At 42.3% G+C, this 15,823-nt stretch overlaps 2 protein-coding genes across 2 annotated transcripts in view; both read left to right on the forward strand.

Moving 5' to 3' along the window:
• Positions 1–5,929: 5,929 nt before the first annotated feature.
• LOC122929176 (olfactory receptor 5B12-like) lies at positions 5,930–6,946 on the forward strand. The gene has a single exon (XM_044282684.1). The coding sequence runs from the start codon at positions 5,930–5,932 to the stop codon at positions 6,944–6,946; it is 1,017 nt and encodes a 338-aa protein (XP_044138619.1).
• Positions 6,947–10,186: 3,240 nt separating this feature from the next.
• LOC122929177 (olfactory receptor 1019-like) overlaps positions 10,187–15,823 on the forward strand; it is a 106,606-nt gene continuing 100,969 nt past the window's right edge. The window contains exons 1-2 of the mRNA XM_044282685.1: positions 10,187–10,294; positions 11,771–12,152. Coding sequence (XP_044138620.1) covers positions 10,187–10,294; positions 11,771–12,152 — 490 coding nt within the window. The remainder of the gene's footprint in view (positions 10,295–11,770; positions 12,153–15,823) is intronic.

The following is a 15,823-nucleotide window of genomic DNA, read 5'->3' on the forward strand; positions in this document are numbered from 1 at the left end:
ATGTAATGATTCTTGTCTGCTCCATGTTTATCTAGTCCTATAAAGAGAATAAAATAGGTGTTGGTAGGTCCTTCCAATCCTCCTTCTATTATAATGAGGGTTACGTTGCAGATAACATAGTCCTCTCACAGCAACAGTAAACTGACAGCGGATTACCTATTTATTTATATCCCTTGCCCTGTGCTGAATCTGGAGAATTTTTCTGGAGATTCGGTGACATCACGGGATCTGCAGAAAAAGCATTGGAGCATGAAATGTCAGAGGGGCTGAGTGGGGGGAGAAGGGGATATGACAACCCCTTTAACCGTCTCAGTCAGAACTGGTATTGAGTGAACTTGTATTTTCAAGTTTGGCGTACAAGGTTCGGGTTATCTAAGAATTCCGTTATGGATTCTGCTACCACGGACCATAATAGAATTCTATGGCGGCATAGCATGGTCAGCATAGACTTCTATTGTGACAGAATGCAATACGGAAATGTCTTATAGACTTCCATGGTGGATGCCGTCATAGAATTATGCTGTGGTCCGTGGCACCGGAATCCATAATGGGATTCTTAGAAAACCCAAACCTTGTACGCTCCACACTGCTCCTAACGCATTAACTAAATGTGAAAACTCATCAAGTGTGTATTACCCCTGCTACAACTGTGTGCATGTGTATATATATATATATATATATATATATATATATATAAAAATAAATAACGAGGCAGCACTTCCAGCTTTAGTGAACGGGTGAAGACCCCAAACTTTAATCCAAGCGACGTTTCGGCCTGCTCAATGAGGCCTTTATCAAGCTTCATTGAGCAGGCCGAAACGTGGCTTGGATTAAAGTTTGGGGTCTTCACCTGTTCACTAAAGCTGGAAGTGCTGCCTCGTTATCTATTTTTTATACATCGTGGAGGTAGAAGCCTACCTCTGTGGGGATTTGCACCCAGTACACCAACTCTGACTGTGCTGCTGCAGCATTTGTGTTTTATATATATATATACAGTACAGACCAAAAGTTTGGACACACCTTCTCATTCAAAGAGTTTTCTTTATTTTCATGACTATGAAAATTGTAGATTCACACTGAAGGCATCAAAACTATGAATTAACACATGTGGAATTATATACATAACAAAAAAGTGTGAAACAACTGAAAATATGTCATATTCTAGGTTCTTCAAAGTAGCCACCTTTTGCTTTGATTACTGCTTTGCACACTCTTGGCATTCTCTTGATGAGCTTCAAGAGGTAGTCACCTGAAATGGTCTTCCAACAGTCTTGAAGGAGTTCCCAGAGATGTTTAGCACTTGTTGGCCCCTTTGCCTTCACTCTGCGGTCCAGCTCACCCCAAACCATCTCGATTGGGTTCAGGTCCGGTGACTGTGGAGGCCAGGTCATCTGGCGCAGCATCCCATCACTCTCCTTCATGGTCAAATAGCCCTTACACAGCCTGGAGGTGTGTTTGGGGTCATTGTACTGTTGAAATGATGGTCCAACTAAAAGTTTGGACACATCTTCTCATTCAAAAAGTTTTCTTTATTTTCATGACCATGAACATTGTAGATTCACACTGAAGGCATCAAAACTATGAATTAACACATGTGGAATTATATAGATAACAAAAAAGTGTGAAACAACTGAAAATATGTCATATTCTAGGTTCTTCAAAGTAGCCACCTTTTGCTTTGATTTTTGCTTTGCACACTCTTGGCATTCTCTTGATGAGCTTCAAGAGGTAGTCACCTGAAATGGTTTTCACTTCACAGGTGTTGCTGCTGGAGCAGCCTATCAAGCATATACAAGGTGATGTTCCAGCGCATCGGGAAAGTGGTGTCGCCGCTGAAAGTCAGCAAGGCGAGCCATGGCTGTGTAAGATCTTCTAAAATGGGCAGAGATTTTCCTGGCCTGCCGCAAGACGTCCTGGACCCTGAGGTATTTGGCAATGAATCGCTGCACAACTAAGTTCAGGATGTGTGCCATGCACAGCACGTGTCTAAATTTGCCCTGTTTCAGCGCGGTCAGCAGATTGGCACCGTTGCCGCACAACACTTTAACAACTGTCAAATTGAGCAGGGTTAGCCATTGATCGGCCTGTGACCGCATAACTGAAAGGAGTGCAGGACCGGTGTGTCTCTTGGCTTCCAGGCACAGCATGGCAACTTCTCACCTGGCATGTCGAATAGGTTCTGGGGAGCTTGGGGGGCGCAGCGGAAGAGGCGGTAGCAGTGGAAAAAGAGGAGTCAGCCGAGGAGTAGACGCAGGATGGAGTAGAAGGAGGAGAAGAAGAAGCAGGCCTGCATGCAATCCGTGGCGGTAACACCAAATCTACACGGGTGCGTGCTGTATATAATGTGATGGAAAAGAGCCAATATGTTAAATCAGAATACATTAGTAAGTGCCTTGTATTAACGTTCTCTACATGATAAATGCTAATTGCAGACATGAGAGGACCCCTTTAACCCCTTTAAGCATAAATGTCTGCATGAAATTTACCAAATTTTAACCTCCTCAGATTGCACATAATCTACATTATAATTAAAAGGATTGTCCTACCATAATGACCTATTGTCTATATACAAGATAGGTGATAAATATCAGATTGCTGGGGTCTGACTGCTGGAACACCCACTGATCGTGTCCTGAGACATTTAATTACATTAATTCCAATCCATGTACACAAGGGTCTTAAGACCACGTTCCCTTGATCATGGGGGTCCCAGCAGTCAGACCCCCACCAATCAGATGCTTATCACATGTCATATCACAGCTGTTGGACTGTTTCACATCCCCTATCCTTAAAGGTTTTCTTTGGGTGTAAAAAATAAAATAATTAAATATCTGGCCCAAAATATGTGTCAAACTAAAATAAGAAAAAGTCTGGTACCTTGTTAGCCTATAGAAAACTAGTTTAGTGCCCTCATTAAGAGAAACAAAATGAGAGTCTTGCAGGTTTAATACCTTTTAATGGCTAACAAAAATAGAAGTAATGATGTTACACAGTGAGCTATATCTAAAGAAGACTCTTTAGATCGTGTAATGTCTCATAAATCCCGGGGACAAATTCAGACCAGTATACAAAGTGTCAAGCAGTGTTATAAATTTGTATTCCCAAATTCTTCTATCTCTTTGGGATTTGAAGTTACCTTTTAATATGAGAACTTTCATGTGTTCTTCATTGTGTCCTGGGCTACAGAAATGCTTAGCAACAGGAAAGTGTAGTTTCTTCTCTTTAATTGTGTGGAGGTGGGACCTCATCCTTGCATTGATTTTCTGTCCTATTTCTCCAGCATAGAGGCCTCCAACAGGACATAGAGGCCTCTAGCCCTTTGCAGCCCTCTAGCCCTTTCCATGACTTTTTAGAGCCATTTTAGTGCTCATAAGTTCGGGTCCCCATTAGGGTTCGGGTTCGGGGTCCAGTTCGGGTCAAGTTAGGGTTCCGAACTCAAACTTTTTTGTAAAGTTCAGCCAAACCCGTTGAACGCGAACATCCAGGTGTCAGCTCAACAGTACTGGGCAGCCAAACTCGATTTGTGGCTGCAATTGGCTGAGTTTGCCCTGGACAAACTTTCCTGACTGGCCAGCAGTGTGGAATCAGAGCGAGTGTTTAGTGTGGCGGGGGCCATAGTTACCCCAAGGATAACTCGCCTGTCCACCTAAAATGTGGAGAAACTGACCTTTGTGAAGATGAATCCAGCGGTGGTCAGCCAGGATTTTCAAACACCAGTGCCTGATGCATCAGACAAGATCATCCATAGTACCACACCTACACTTTGTTAAAAGAGACTAGTTTCTTCTGATTACCTGCTTTAGCTACTGTTCTGATCCTGCCACCCACCTGATGCCACACCTGCTGTTAGGTGCTCCTGCTGCCACCCACCATCTTTAGCTGGTACTGGTATTGCCCCCCACCTTCCCACTATGTCACTGGGCCACTCTGTGGTCTCCTCATGCTGCTTCTACCTCACCACTCTGTGGTCTCCTCATGTTGCTGCCACATCACCACTCTGTGGTCTCCTTATTCTTCTGCAACCTCAACACTATGTTACTGGGCCACTCTGTGGTCTCCTCATGCTGCTGCTGTCACCTTACCACCCTGTGGTCTCCTCATGCTGCTGTCACCTCACCACTATGTCACTGGGCTATTCTGTGGTCTCCTTATGCTGATGCCACCTCTCCACTTTGTCACTGGGCCACTCTGTGGTCTTCTTATGCTGATGCCACCTCCCCACTCTGTCACTGGGCCACTCTGTGGTCTCCTCTAGTGTTGATCGCAAATATTCTAATCGCAAATTTTTATCGTGAATATCGGCACTTTGAGAATTCACAAAGATGTAGAATATAGTGCTATATCTTTGTAAACGTGAATATTCTAGATTTTTTTTATCAGTACCCTCCTTCTTCTTGCTTGTGGGCCAATGAGAAGGCTGCAATATCTTTGTCTCAGCTTAGCAACATCTCTAGCAACCAATAGGAAAGTTGCCTACCCCTTACTATATTTTTGCAGTTTTCAGACAGAGAGCAGTGACATTGCTGTTCTCTGTGCTTTCATCTGGATCCTATTCCTTATCCAATTACATTAGATAGTTAGTTAGCTCATATATATAATACAGATATTTAGTGGGAGATAGTCAGTGTAAGTTAGATAGTGATAAAGTGTAGTTGATAGGGTCCAGTGCAGGGTGTTAGTTAGTGTGATAGGAATTACTGTGCTGTGCATTTTCTCCAGTCTCAGGAAACTTCTAGCAGCTTGAAAAATGTAGCAAAAGTAACCCATGCCTGTATTGCAGTACACTAATATTACATTGCGGATTTTTCGCAATCAAGACAATAATGACTAAAGATCACAAATTCTAGAATTTTTGCAAATATTTGGCCAAGAATTATCGAAATATCACAAAAATGAAAACTACCTATGCTGCTCATCACTAGTTTCCTTATGCTGCGGCCACCTCACCACTATGTCATTGGGTCACTCTGTGGACTTCTCATGCTGTTTCCACCCTCCCCACTTCATGACTGGGCCACTATTTAGCCCTTTTGGCCTGGTTGACATCATCATTTATTTGACCCTTCTTCTGATCTGTCAGAAGGATGGAAAAATGAGACGCACAACGGATCCTGTCTGTGTAACAGCTGTAAGGCCTGTATGACATGGTCCCTATTTTATATCAGAATTTACTTATGATTTGGTAGTCAAAAGCAGGAGTGGATACAGAACACAGAAGACATGCAAATATTCCAATCTGTTTTGGATCCACTCCTGGATTTTTTGGGCATTAGCAATACTGATGGATTACTGACCAAATGCGGACCAAGTGAGGGTGGATGCTCAACAGACAGGATCTGTTTTTTGGGGGTTATTGTTCTGACGAATCAGAGGAAGGGCAAAATAATCAGTGACGTCAACACAATCTTACTGCTGACACAGTCTCCGCTCTGTCGGGGGGGGGGGGCGGCTCTACTTGTATAAGCGTTTAATGGAACAGGTTGTGTAGACATCTATGTGGAATCAGCTGATGGTGTAAAAGGAGTGCGTTCTTTCACTCTGCATGGTTCTTTATACCTGACACTAACATCGACCTGTAAGGCTGAGTTCACACGAGTTATTTGGTCAGTTTTGGCCCCGTGACTGCCCAAATAAGTGAAGTGTGCAGTGATTCTAAGAGCGACGCCTGTCATCTGCATGTCATACTGACTCACAGTATTGTTTCACTACCACAGCAGACTCCCTATGTGTGTTACTGGACGGCACAGTGTTCTACACCACTATACAGTCTCTCTGCAGCAAGGAAATAGCCATTTTTTATGCAATTCACCACAAATAAATTTAGATCCAATAAAATCTTTTTGGAAAATTTGGCAAACCGACCAAATCCAATTTTTTTTATAAATTCGCTCATCTCTATTTTTTTTTACCTCTACAGAACAAGAACCCAATGGATAATGTCAAGAATGAGACCCAAGTTTCTCCGTTTCTGTTTTCTGGCCTGACCAACGATGGAAGACTCACCCCCTTCCTATTCCTCTTCTTCTTTTTTGTATATATTGTGACTGTGATAGGAAACATTGGAATGATAGCAATTGTAAAAAAAACAACCAAATTCAACACTCCGATGTACTTCTTCCTGAGCTACCTCTCCCTGGTTGACCTTTTCTATTCTACTGTTATAACCCCCAGAATGCTCTCCGATCTTATCTCCTCAAGGAGGGTCATCTCCTTCAATGGTTGTGCCATACAGTTCTTCTTGTTTGCTGCTTTGGCAGGGACAGAAATCTTTATTTTGGCGAACATGTCATATGACCGCTATGTTGCCATATGTCACCCTCTCCATTATGCATCCATAATAACCAAGTCTAAATGCTTTTGCCTTGTTCTTCTTGCTTTCTTCATCGGCTTCTTACAGTCGGCCTTACAGGCAAACTGTGTATTTAGGCTCCAATTCTGCAGGTCACACTTGATCGACCACTTCTACTGTGACGTTCCTCCATTGCTCAAGCTGTCCTGCTCCGATACTTTGTACTGTGATTTGGTGACGGTGTATAGTGTTGGCGCTTGTACCATTGGGTCCTTTTTACCCATACTAATCTCTTATATGTTTATTTTTTCAACAATTATACGCATGAAGTCAGCTGAGGGGAAGCAAAAGGCATTTAGTACGTGCTCAGCTCACCTTATATGCACCTCCTTGTTTTATGTTACAGTCTTCTTCACCTATCTACGCCCTCCATCCGACATCTTTGATGTCCAGGACAAAGTGGCTTGTATTTTCTACACAGTACTTACACCAATGTTGAACCCACTTGTGTATAGCCTGAGGAACCAAGAGGTAAAAAAGATCGTTCTACAAGCAGTATGCCATTCTACTGTGGTCAAAACTATCCTGTCTGTCATCAGAAAAAGGGTTAACAATTTACCCAAACTGCTTAAGCTACGGAAAGTGACTCATACGTAGTCTGGTTACTATTAAATGTTTGAGGAGATGTTTTCTAGTCAACATAGTCTCATAACTCGAGGCTCACCTTGAAAATTCTGTCTGGTGAGTGCGGTGGTCCATCAGACACATAGATTAATCTTGACTGGTCCTAGTGGTGTCTCTCAAAGCTGGTGTCCATTAAGTAAAAAGGCCCACACCATCGGAGAACACCACACCAAAGGCCACATGGAGTGATGGCAGAGTCTGATGTCACTGGTGATACTGTAATGCATGGCGATACTGTAATATCATTCCACCATATTGTTAGGGGGAACAGTGGTCATTATGAGGAGGAACTCTTTGAGGTCAGTACAGTAGTTGACCTTGACACATGGGACTGGGACACTGAACAGAATAAAATGCCAGTGCAAAGCCGAAGAAAGAAGCAGAGATCTTCCTGTCAGAGATTTCTGTTTAGACTGAAAAACAGGTCCAAGCCAGGCCTGTGCGGCTGCAGAGAGGAAAATCAGTGAGATAGACTGTGCAGAGAGGCTGTGGAGCCTGGAGTTAGTCAGAGGAGTAGACAGAGGATTGTAGAGCCTAGCAGGGTGTCAGGTGCTGGTAGTTGGTGATGACAGTAGATGTCACTTTTAAAGAGATGGCTGTCCAGCCACTAAGGTATAATCAAGAGGTTCCAACTAAGGGAGATCTGGTTGTAGTGACACGGAAGCCACTTCGAAAGATGAGAGTTGTCCTGTTGTCATGTGTAACCATGGAATCTGATATTCCTCAAGTTTTCCAGTGTGTAGTTAACCTTGCCTGCCTGGGTGAAAATGGGGATATGTCCTGGTTCAGCTCTGAACCCGGACATATCCAAATTTTCACCCAGGCAGGCCTATGACATGATCATTTCATAAATAAATAGCAATCAACCTGCGCTTACTAGTAGGCACCTTTCACTTATTGTGGGGTATCGGTGCTGATTAGAGATGAGCGAAGTGGAATTCCATCCGAATTTCAGGATAAATTTGATTTGCCTCGAAGCTGAAATAGTGTGAAGAAAAAATAAATAAATCATACTTGCCTCCCCATTTGCTCGCGACTGGCCGCCTGTCTTAGAAGTCAGAATGGGCTTCCCGAAGTGTTGGTGTGATGTCACACATGTACGGCAGCCTCTGGGAACCAGAAAAACAACACGTTTCAGAGAACTTGGCCTCCTTCGTCAGGGATACTCGTCCTTCCATCTTACATGTTGTTATATAATTTGCCTCCAGGAACGCCCATTCCATATTAAATATGGTCAATATTGCATCTATGTGCAACAGGCGCCTCCTATATAGCGTCCCAGGTGTAGGATTGGCAGAGTGGTATGTTGCGGCCTAATATGTCTCTTTAAGTGTGTCATGGTGCTTCTAACTGGATACGGCTGGACCACAGACTTTGGCTTAGAAGCAATAAATAGGGGGAATAATTGATTGGGATTGGAAAGAAATAACTTGAGTGAAGACCTTGAGATGAAGTTCAACAGCAGCTTTACTTTGAATAAACGTTTCTTCCAACAGTGTTCAGGCTTGGTCTTGGTTCCAGCAGGCTTTAGCATTAAACTGACAGGCAAACTTAACTCTGCTATATCTGTTTCTGTCACTGTTGTACTGACAGGCTGACTGGATAACTCTTCTTCTTGATGCTACACTTCACTCTTGTAGTCGGACTTATGTTATGCCAGGGAACTTTCTCCTGGCTCCTGAGGCTTTAAGCTTTGACCTGCATAGCCAGAGGAGCTTAGGGTGATCTGGCTGGTGTGGGCATGTCCAGCAGAGACATGCATCTTCACACACTTCCCCTAGCTGGGGGTAAACTATACTAACTCTAACTGGTCCCCACCCTTCCTTCAGGAAGCATGGCTGGCCCACTCCCCTACAGAGGGGTGTAGAATGGAATGGAAAGTTCCATTCTATCTAAGTAGAGCCCTGCCATATTTTCTGCCATCTGCTGGTGAACCAGGCACATTACATGAACAGTTACCTAAAATTATTAGAAATGCACAGTGTTGAGGGACCTGGAAATAAATATATAGGTGACATTTTGTTAGACCAATAAAGATAGTAGCAGGTTGCAGGAGTGGTAACACCACTCTAGGGTATTACACATGCTCCTCTTTAATTATTGCTAAAATTCCTTTATTAATTTGCCTCCTATGGTATCTAAATCTTAAAAGGCAAATAATTATTTTTCCTGATTTAACCCATCAGGTACTGTGAGGGATGAGATTCCATCTTCGTGTCTACAGCGGCCATTTTATATTGTATGACCTTTTTTGAAGTTGAGAGATTAATGACTTGTGTGTGTATGTCAGTATCTGCAGATCAGGGAAGGAGTAACTTAGCACCCACCTTTGCTAGTCTCTCAAAATGAAAACTGCTTGGTGCGCTATATCTACTTCCTCCTATTCTGATAAATGTATGTCTCATTTTTGTATAGAAAGTCTGCGGTTAACTGACATTTACACCTTCTGCTTCATAAGCATAACTATATGTCCATGTTTCATGACTTTCATGTAAAGTGCATGGGTGTATAACAGGAACTGGCCCCAACGTGGTATAAGTATTTGCTTTCCATAAGTAATAAACTGAGACTTGCTTAGATACAACCTTGATATCTGTGTCATTCAATTCTCCCGAGTACTCGTTACCTATTTGCCATAGCAATTTGGAACTCATAAATCAGAATAGGGGTCTTTGCCCTGACAATTTTTTGGTGCCCAACGTGGGGCTTGACCAGTGGACTCTTGACCCTGCAGTTCCGGCCACGATGGGAGGAGAACTAGACTCACAGATAAAATATGCAGCGCTCTAAGGTAAGAACTTTATTCATACACAATATATCTTCCCGTATCTTTAACCGGGTCCGAGGCAGCAGGTCTATTGAATTCTTACTAATGGTCAAGCCTATTATGGTAAGAACCTATTATGCTGAGATATGGAATTTGATTGGTCTTAGTCTTGGGAAACATTTGGATTGGTCATTGGTGTTGTTATATATGTCTTGGTTGTTGTTTGTATTTTGTATCGTATGACAGAAAATACCCGTAGAGGAAATAGTGAACCGTGGAGTCCTCTGAGAAAGTGTTAAGACGATATAGAGTTTTCCTATCTGTAATATAGTTGATACACTAACAGGAGATCAGTGAGGCTATAAGGAAGCAGATAGATGGTTGTTGAAATTTAGTTTCAACTAGATATTTCAGACATCTGGTAGAGAAAATCTTAACATATAGACATGGGCAATACACAGAGTATACCTGAGGGGTACAAATTAGCCAAACACATAGTCGAAGATGTAGATGGAAAACAAGACAAGAAAAAGACAGAGAAGGTGTTACATAAGGTGGGTATGAAACATGGTAATTTAGATTCTGAAGTTTGGGAAAGGTTCAAAAGAACACATAGTGGTTGGATGAAGGATCAGGAAAGTGAGGAGGTTGTGGAATGTTGGTGTCGGGTAGCAGAGAAAGTGAAGAATTAGCAATGACCAAGCATAGCGTTTGGAGGAAATATGTATTATGCTACCAATGTGAAAAAGGATGATTTGGACGGACTGAAAAACAAAAAGTGTCCAGTACCCTGTGCCCCACCGCCCTCTTATCCGTTGGTCACGGGTGGCCCGGGATACTGGACATGTGGTGTTTGTGCAAATTAGGACACTGACTGGACTGAGCCATGTAGAGTTTGTGGGGCACCGAAGCCCAGACCACGGACAGGAGTGTACCCAGTGACTATCAGAACAAATTTTATTCCACGACCACCAGCACCACCACCAGCTGATGGGGCCGCAGACCAAGTAGACAGGGCAGATAATCAGGCTCCCCAAGCTCCACCAGTGAGAGGTCAGTATGAATAACAACACAATTATAAAATAAATTGCCCACTAAGTATTAGACATATCCTAATAGCATATCAACTCAATAGCATAAATGAATAGGTATTTTGAATGCAGAGCTCACGCATATACCCAAACAACAGGAGTACTCCAAAAAGATAATAGGACCACTTGGTTGTGCTGCGTGGTGTCTGTCAATAGCGCATTAGATTTGAACTTTGTCAATGCTCTGATACTTATAAAATAACTTGCCAGTGATCTACATACAAGTCGCTGAAAAGGTATCCACCCTGCGGTCGCCGGTATATGGTTCTGGCGTCCAAAGGAATACTTTGTACTTTCTTTTGTATCGGTGTTAGCTGCCTACCTCCTGCCACGAGGTAGTATCGCAGCTTCTCCTTCTCGGCGTCTCACGTGACCTGACCTGAGAAGGAGAAGCTGCGATACTACCTCGTGGCATACCCAACTAGGACCAGCCTTTTAATCTATTCTGGTCAGAGCTGAGTGGCCATAGCACCTCAGTCCTGACACAGAAACATGGAGACAGGCAGCGTCCAGTTGCCTACTTTTCTGCTAGATTAGATCTTGCAGTGCGCGCTGCCCCTTCCTGTGTCAGGGCGGTCACGGCAGTGTGACTCATGGTGGAAAAAGCATCAGAAATTGTTCTTCTTTACCCCCTGGTGGTACAGACTCCTCATGACATTCAAGGAATCCTCAGTCAAGTACAGCCAAAGCACATATCAAAGGCGCGTCAACTTAGATTGCAGTTTTGCCTCCTTATGCCTGACTCAATTACATTCAAAAGATGTACGATTCTGAATCCTGCAACGTTGCTGCCCATTACAGATTCAGAAATGGAGGAGGGAGGTTCAGGGTCTCTTTTAAATGATTTAAATGAAAATGATTCACATGACTGTGTACAATTGATGCAACAAGAAACGTCTGGATTTTCTCATGACCATGATCAACCTTTGTCTAATCCAGATCTTGAGTTTTTTTGTAGATGGCAGCGGAGACATGGGTGAGGATGGCCAATTTCATACTGGATATGCAGTGGTCACGCAACATGAGGTAGTATTGGCTGAACCACCCCCTCCTCACATGTCAGCACAGGAGGCTGAGTTGAAGGCAATAGCTGAAGCGTTTAAAATGGCAGATGGTAAAAGAGCAAATATCTTCACAGATTCCAGGTATGGCTTCGGTATTGCACATGACTATGGTCCCATCTGGTGGGCCAGAGACTTCCTCACTTCAGCAGAAAAACCAATTAAAAACCAAGATGCTGTGTTTGAACTAATGAACTTACTGTTGCTTCCAGAAGAAGTAGCCATTGTAAAGGTAAAAGCACATACCAGGCAGGAAACCGGTGAGACTAGGGGCAATAAAAAACACCCAAGAAACACACATCCAGGCCATTTTACCCATTTAAGAGATTGCAGATAGATTATATACAACTACCAAAAGTGGGAGTATACAAATATGTGCTTGTGTGCGTTGATCTCTTTTCAGGATAGCCGGAAGCCTATCCAGTATCGGCTGCATATGCTAAGAATACAGCAAAGAAATTGGTCAGTGAACTTGTCTGCAGGTATGGTGTTCCACAGGTCATAGAATCAGACAGAGGAAGCCATTTCACTGGGGAGGTGATGAGGGAGATAATGGGAGCTCTGGGAGTCACGCTTTCCACATGGCCTATCACCCCCAAAGCAGCAGCCATGTCGAAAAATTGAATGGCACGATAAAGCTAAAAATTTAGAAGGCCATATGAGAGACTGGAAGGCCCTGGACAGAGTGCCTCCCACTGGCCCTGTACTCCATCAGAACCTTTCCTGGAAAAAGTTCTGGTTTATCCCCTTTTGAGATATGATTTGGATCTGTGCCCAAACTAGTACTATATTTTCCTCAACAGTTGCCCCTCCAGACTGACAGCATGGTCAGTTACATGAAGGCCCTCACCCGCAGGTTGGAGCACAATCATAAACAAGTGTTTTCTTCCATTCCAGATTCAGACTCAGTTAAAGGGACATACCCCCTGGTGCCTGGTGATTGGGTTGTCATAAAAAAAGACTTACTAAAGACTGAGACTGCTGTAAAAGTTGAAGGAAGGACAAATTGGGTCCACGCTTCTCACTGCAAGAAATTTTTGGAACTACTTTCTTTTTCACAGGCATGAAGCAGGTTCCAAACTAGTGGTGGCAACTGATTAATTGGATGATCCAGAATCAGATAATCATTGTCACCAATCAACACATCTTGGTTTTAGACTACCTGACAGCAAAGGAAGGAGGTATGTGTCAGGTTGTAGGACCTATTTGTTGCCATTATACAGAACCCCAAGGTAACCTACAGGTAAAAGCTAGAATAGGAAAGGTGAAAACCATGAGAGACAAATGGTTACAGGAAAATATTGCAAACAAAGACTCATGGTGGGGAGACACCTTTTCCTTTCTCAATCCTGCCAACTGGTTCAAAGGGTGGAGTGGCTGGTTAATATATATATTTTTTTCAACCAGTAGTACAAGTAGTGCTAATTATATTAGTCATTTACATTATAATCAAGCGTATGCTTATGTGTATTAATAAAGTTTGTAAAAAGAAGAAGAAACAATATCGAGATTATTGAGAGTATCTGTGGTACTGCCCCCCCCCCACCCCCCTGGAAGGGATCCCAAAGGGCAGAATAGGATTAGTTTGTTCTGAAGTACTTCTAGGCGGTGACAGTCCACAGATGTCTCAAAGATGGAGGGTCCATCTTGAATATTTGTATCACTAATTGTTGTTATAATCTTGCTTGTAATAGTGATATATTGTATTCTGACATGTATTAGAAGACTGTTTGAAAAGACTGAAGACAGAAGTAACATTTTACCAATTCCGTAGTAAGACTATAGATGAGCTCAGAACCCCGGTTCAACTGAACTTTGCATGGCTACCAGCAGATGTATATTTTATCCATGAGGTGGAACATCTGGGGTACATCCGGATGGATCTTACGGGCTCACCGTGGTATCAAATGGGGGAGATGTGAGGGATAAGACTCCATCTTTGTGTCTGCAGCGGCCATTTTACACTTAATAACTTTGCTATTTTCGAGAAATGGAAACTGCTTGGTGTGACATATATCTACTTCCTGTATTCTGATAAATGTATGTCTCTGCGACTGATATTTACATGTTCTGTTTCATAGGCATTTATATATATGTCTAGATGTTTCGTTATAAGTGTGTGATTGTATAACTGGAACTGGTCCTAATGTGGTATAAGTATTTGCATTCAATAAAAAAACAAAACAGAGACTTGTTTGAATACAGCCTTGATGATTGTATTATTCAATTCTTCCGAGTACTCGATACCTATTTGCCATAATAATTTGGAACACAGCATAAATCAGAGTAGGGTTTTTTGCCCTGACACATACCAGAGGGGGGATCAATGGCAAAAATTCCCCCCAAAAATATGTATTTTAATCAGGGGAAATGTTATGCATCTTAAAGGGAAATTCTCAGAAATGTGCCCTGCTGGAGACTAGGTAAATGTTATTTTAGGCCACGGGAGAACGGTCCTTAAAAATTAGGCATTCACCTGACAAAAAAGAAATTGTGATTATGTGGCTCGAAGTACATTATGCGGTCAATGGATACAAATTTTAATGAAGGCCACTGGAGTACAGGCCCCAAGCATTCACCGGACAGAAAAGAACAAGTAATTATGTGGCCAGAGGTATATTAGACGGTCAGTGGATATCAATTTTACAGCATGCCAGTGGACTATAGGCTCCAAACATTAGGCATTCACCTGACAGAAAAGAACAAGTAATTATGTTGTGGCTGGAGGTATATTAGACGGTCATTAGATATCAATTTTACTGCAGGCCAGTGGACTACAGGCCCCAAAAATTATTCATGCACCGTACAGAAAAGAACAATTGTAATGTGGCTGGAGGTACATTAGGCGGTCACCATATAAAATTTTTACTGTTGGCCAGTTAGATTACAAGGCCCAAAAATTATGCATTCAACGTACATAAATGATCAAGTGATTATGTGGCTGAATGTATATTAGACGGTCATTGGATATCAATTTTACTGCAGGCCAGTACAAATAGTTGTCAAATACAGATGTTTAAAATAACAAAAAATATAAAATTGGATTAAAAACATGGCTAACAAAATCCCCCCTCTTGAAAAAGCCCCAAATGATAATAGTTGAAATATGATAACACATGGTCATCACAGGTGTTGAATTACTCAGAGGTCCCAAACATTAGGCATTCACCGGACAGAAAAGAACAATTGATAATGTGGCTGGACGTACATTAGGCGGTCACCGTATAACAATTTTACTGTTGACAACTTAGATTACAGGCCCCAAAAATTAGGCATTCAACTTACATAAATGATCAAGTGATTATGTGGCCGGAGGTATATTAGACGGTCAATGGATATCAATTTTACTGCAGGTCAGTGGACTACAGGCCCCAAAAAACACTCATTCACCGTACAGAAAAACACAATTGATAATGTGGTTGGAGGTATATTAGGCGTTCACCGTATAACAATTTTACTGTTGGCCAGTTAGATTACGGGCCCCAAAAATTATGCATTCAACGTACAGAAAAGATCAACTCATTATGTGGCTGCAGGTATATTAGACGGCCATTCAATATCAATTTTACTGCAGGCCAATGTAGTACAGGCTCCAAATATTAGGCATTCACCGGACAGAAAAAGTATGTGACTGGAGGTATATTAGACGGTCATTAGATATAAATTTTTACCGCAGGCCAGTACACATAGATGTCAAATACATATGTTTAAAACAAAAAATATAAAATTGGAATAAAAACATGGTTAACCCTTTCATGACCAAGGGTCATTGATGCCCCAGTGTCCAGGTCAAATTTTATAAATCTGACATGCGTAACTTTATATGGTAATTGCTTTGGAACACTTTTATTTATCCAAGCCATTCTGATTGTTTTCTCGTGACACATTCTACTTCATGATAGTCATAAATTTGAGTCAATATATTTCACCT

Source organism: Bufo gargarizans, chromosome 2 (genome assembly GCF_014858855.1).
Source record: "Bufo gargarizans isolate SCDJY-AF-19 chromosome 2, ASM1485885v1, whole genome shotgun sequence".
NCBI classification, from domain to species: domain Eukaryota; kingdom Metazoa; phylum Chordata; class Amphibia; order Anura; family Bufonidae; genus Bufo; species Bufo gargarizans.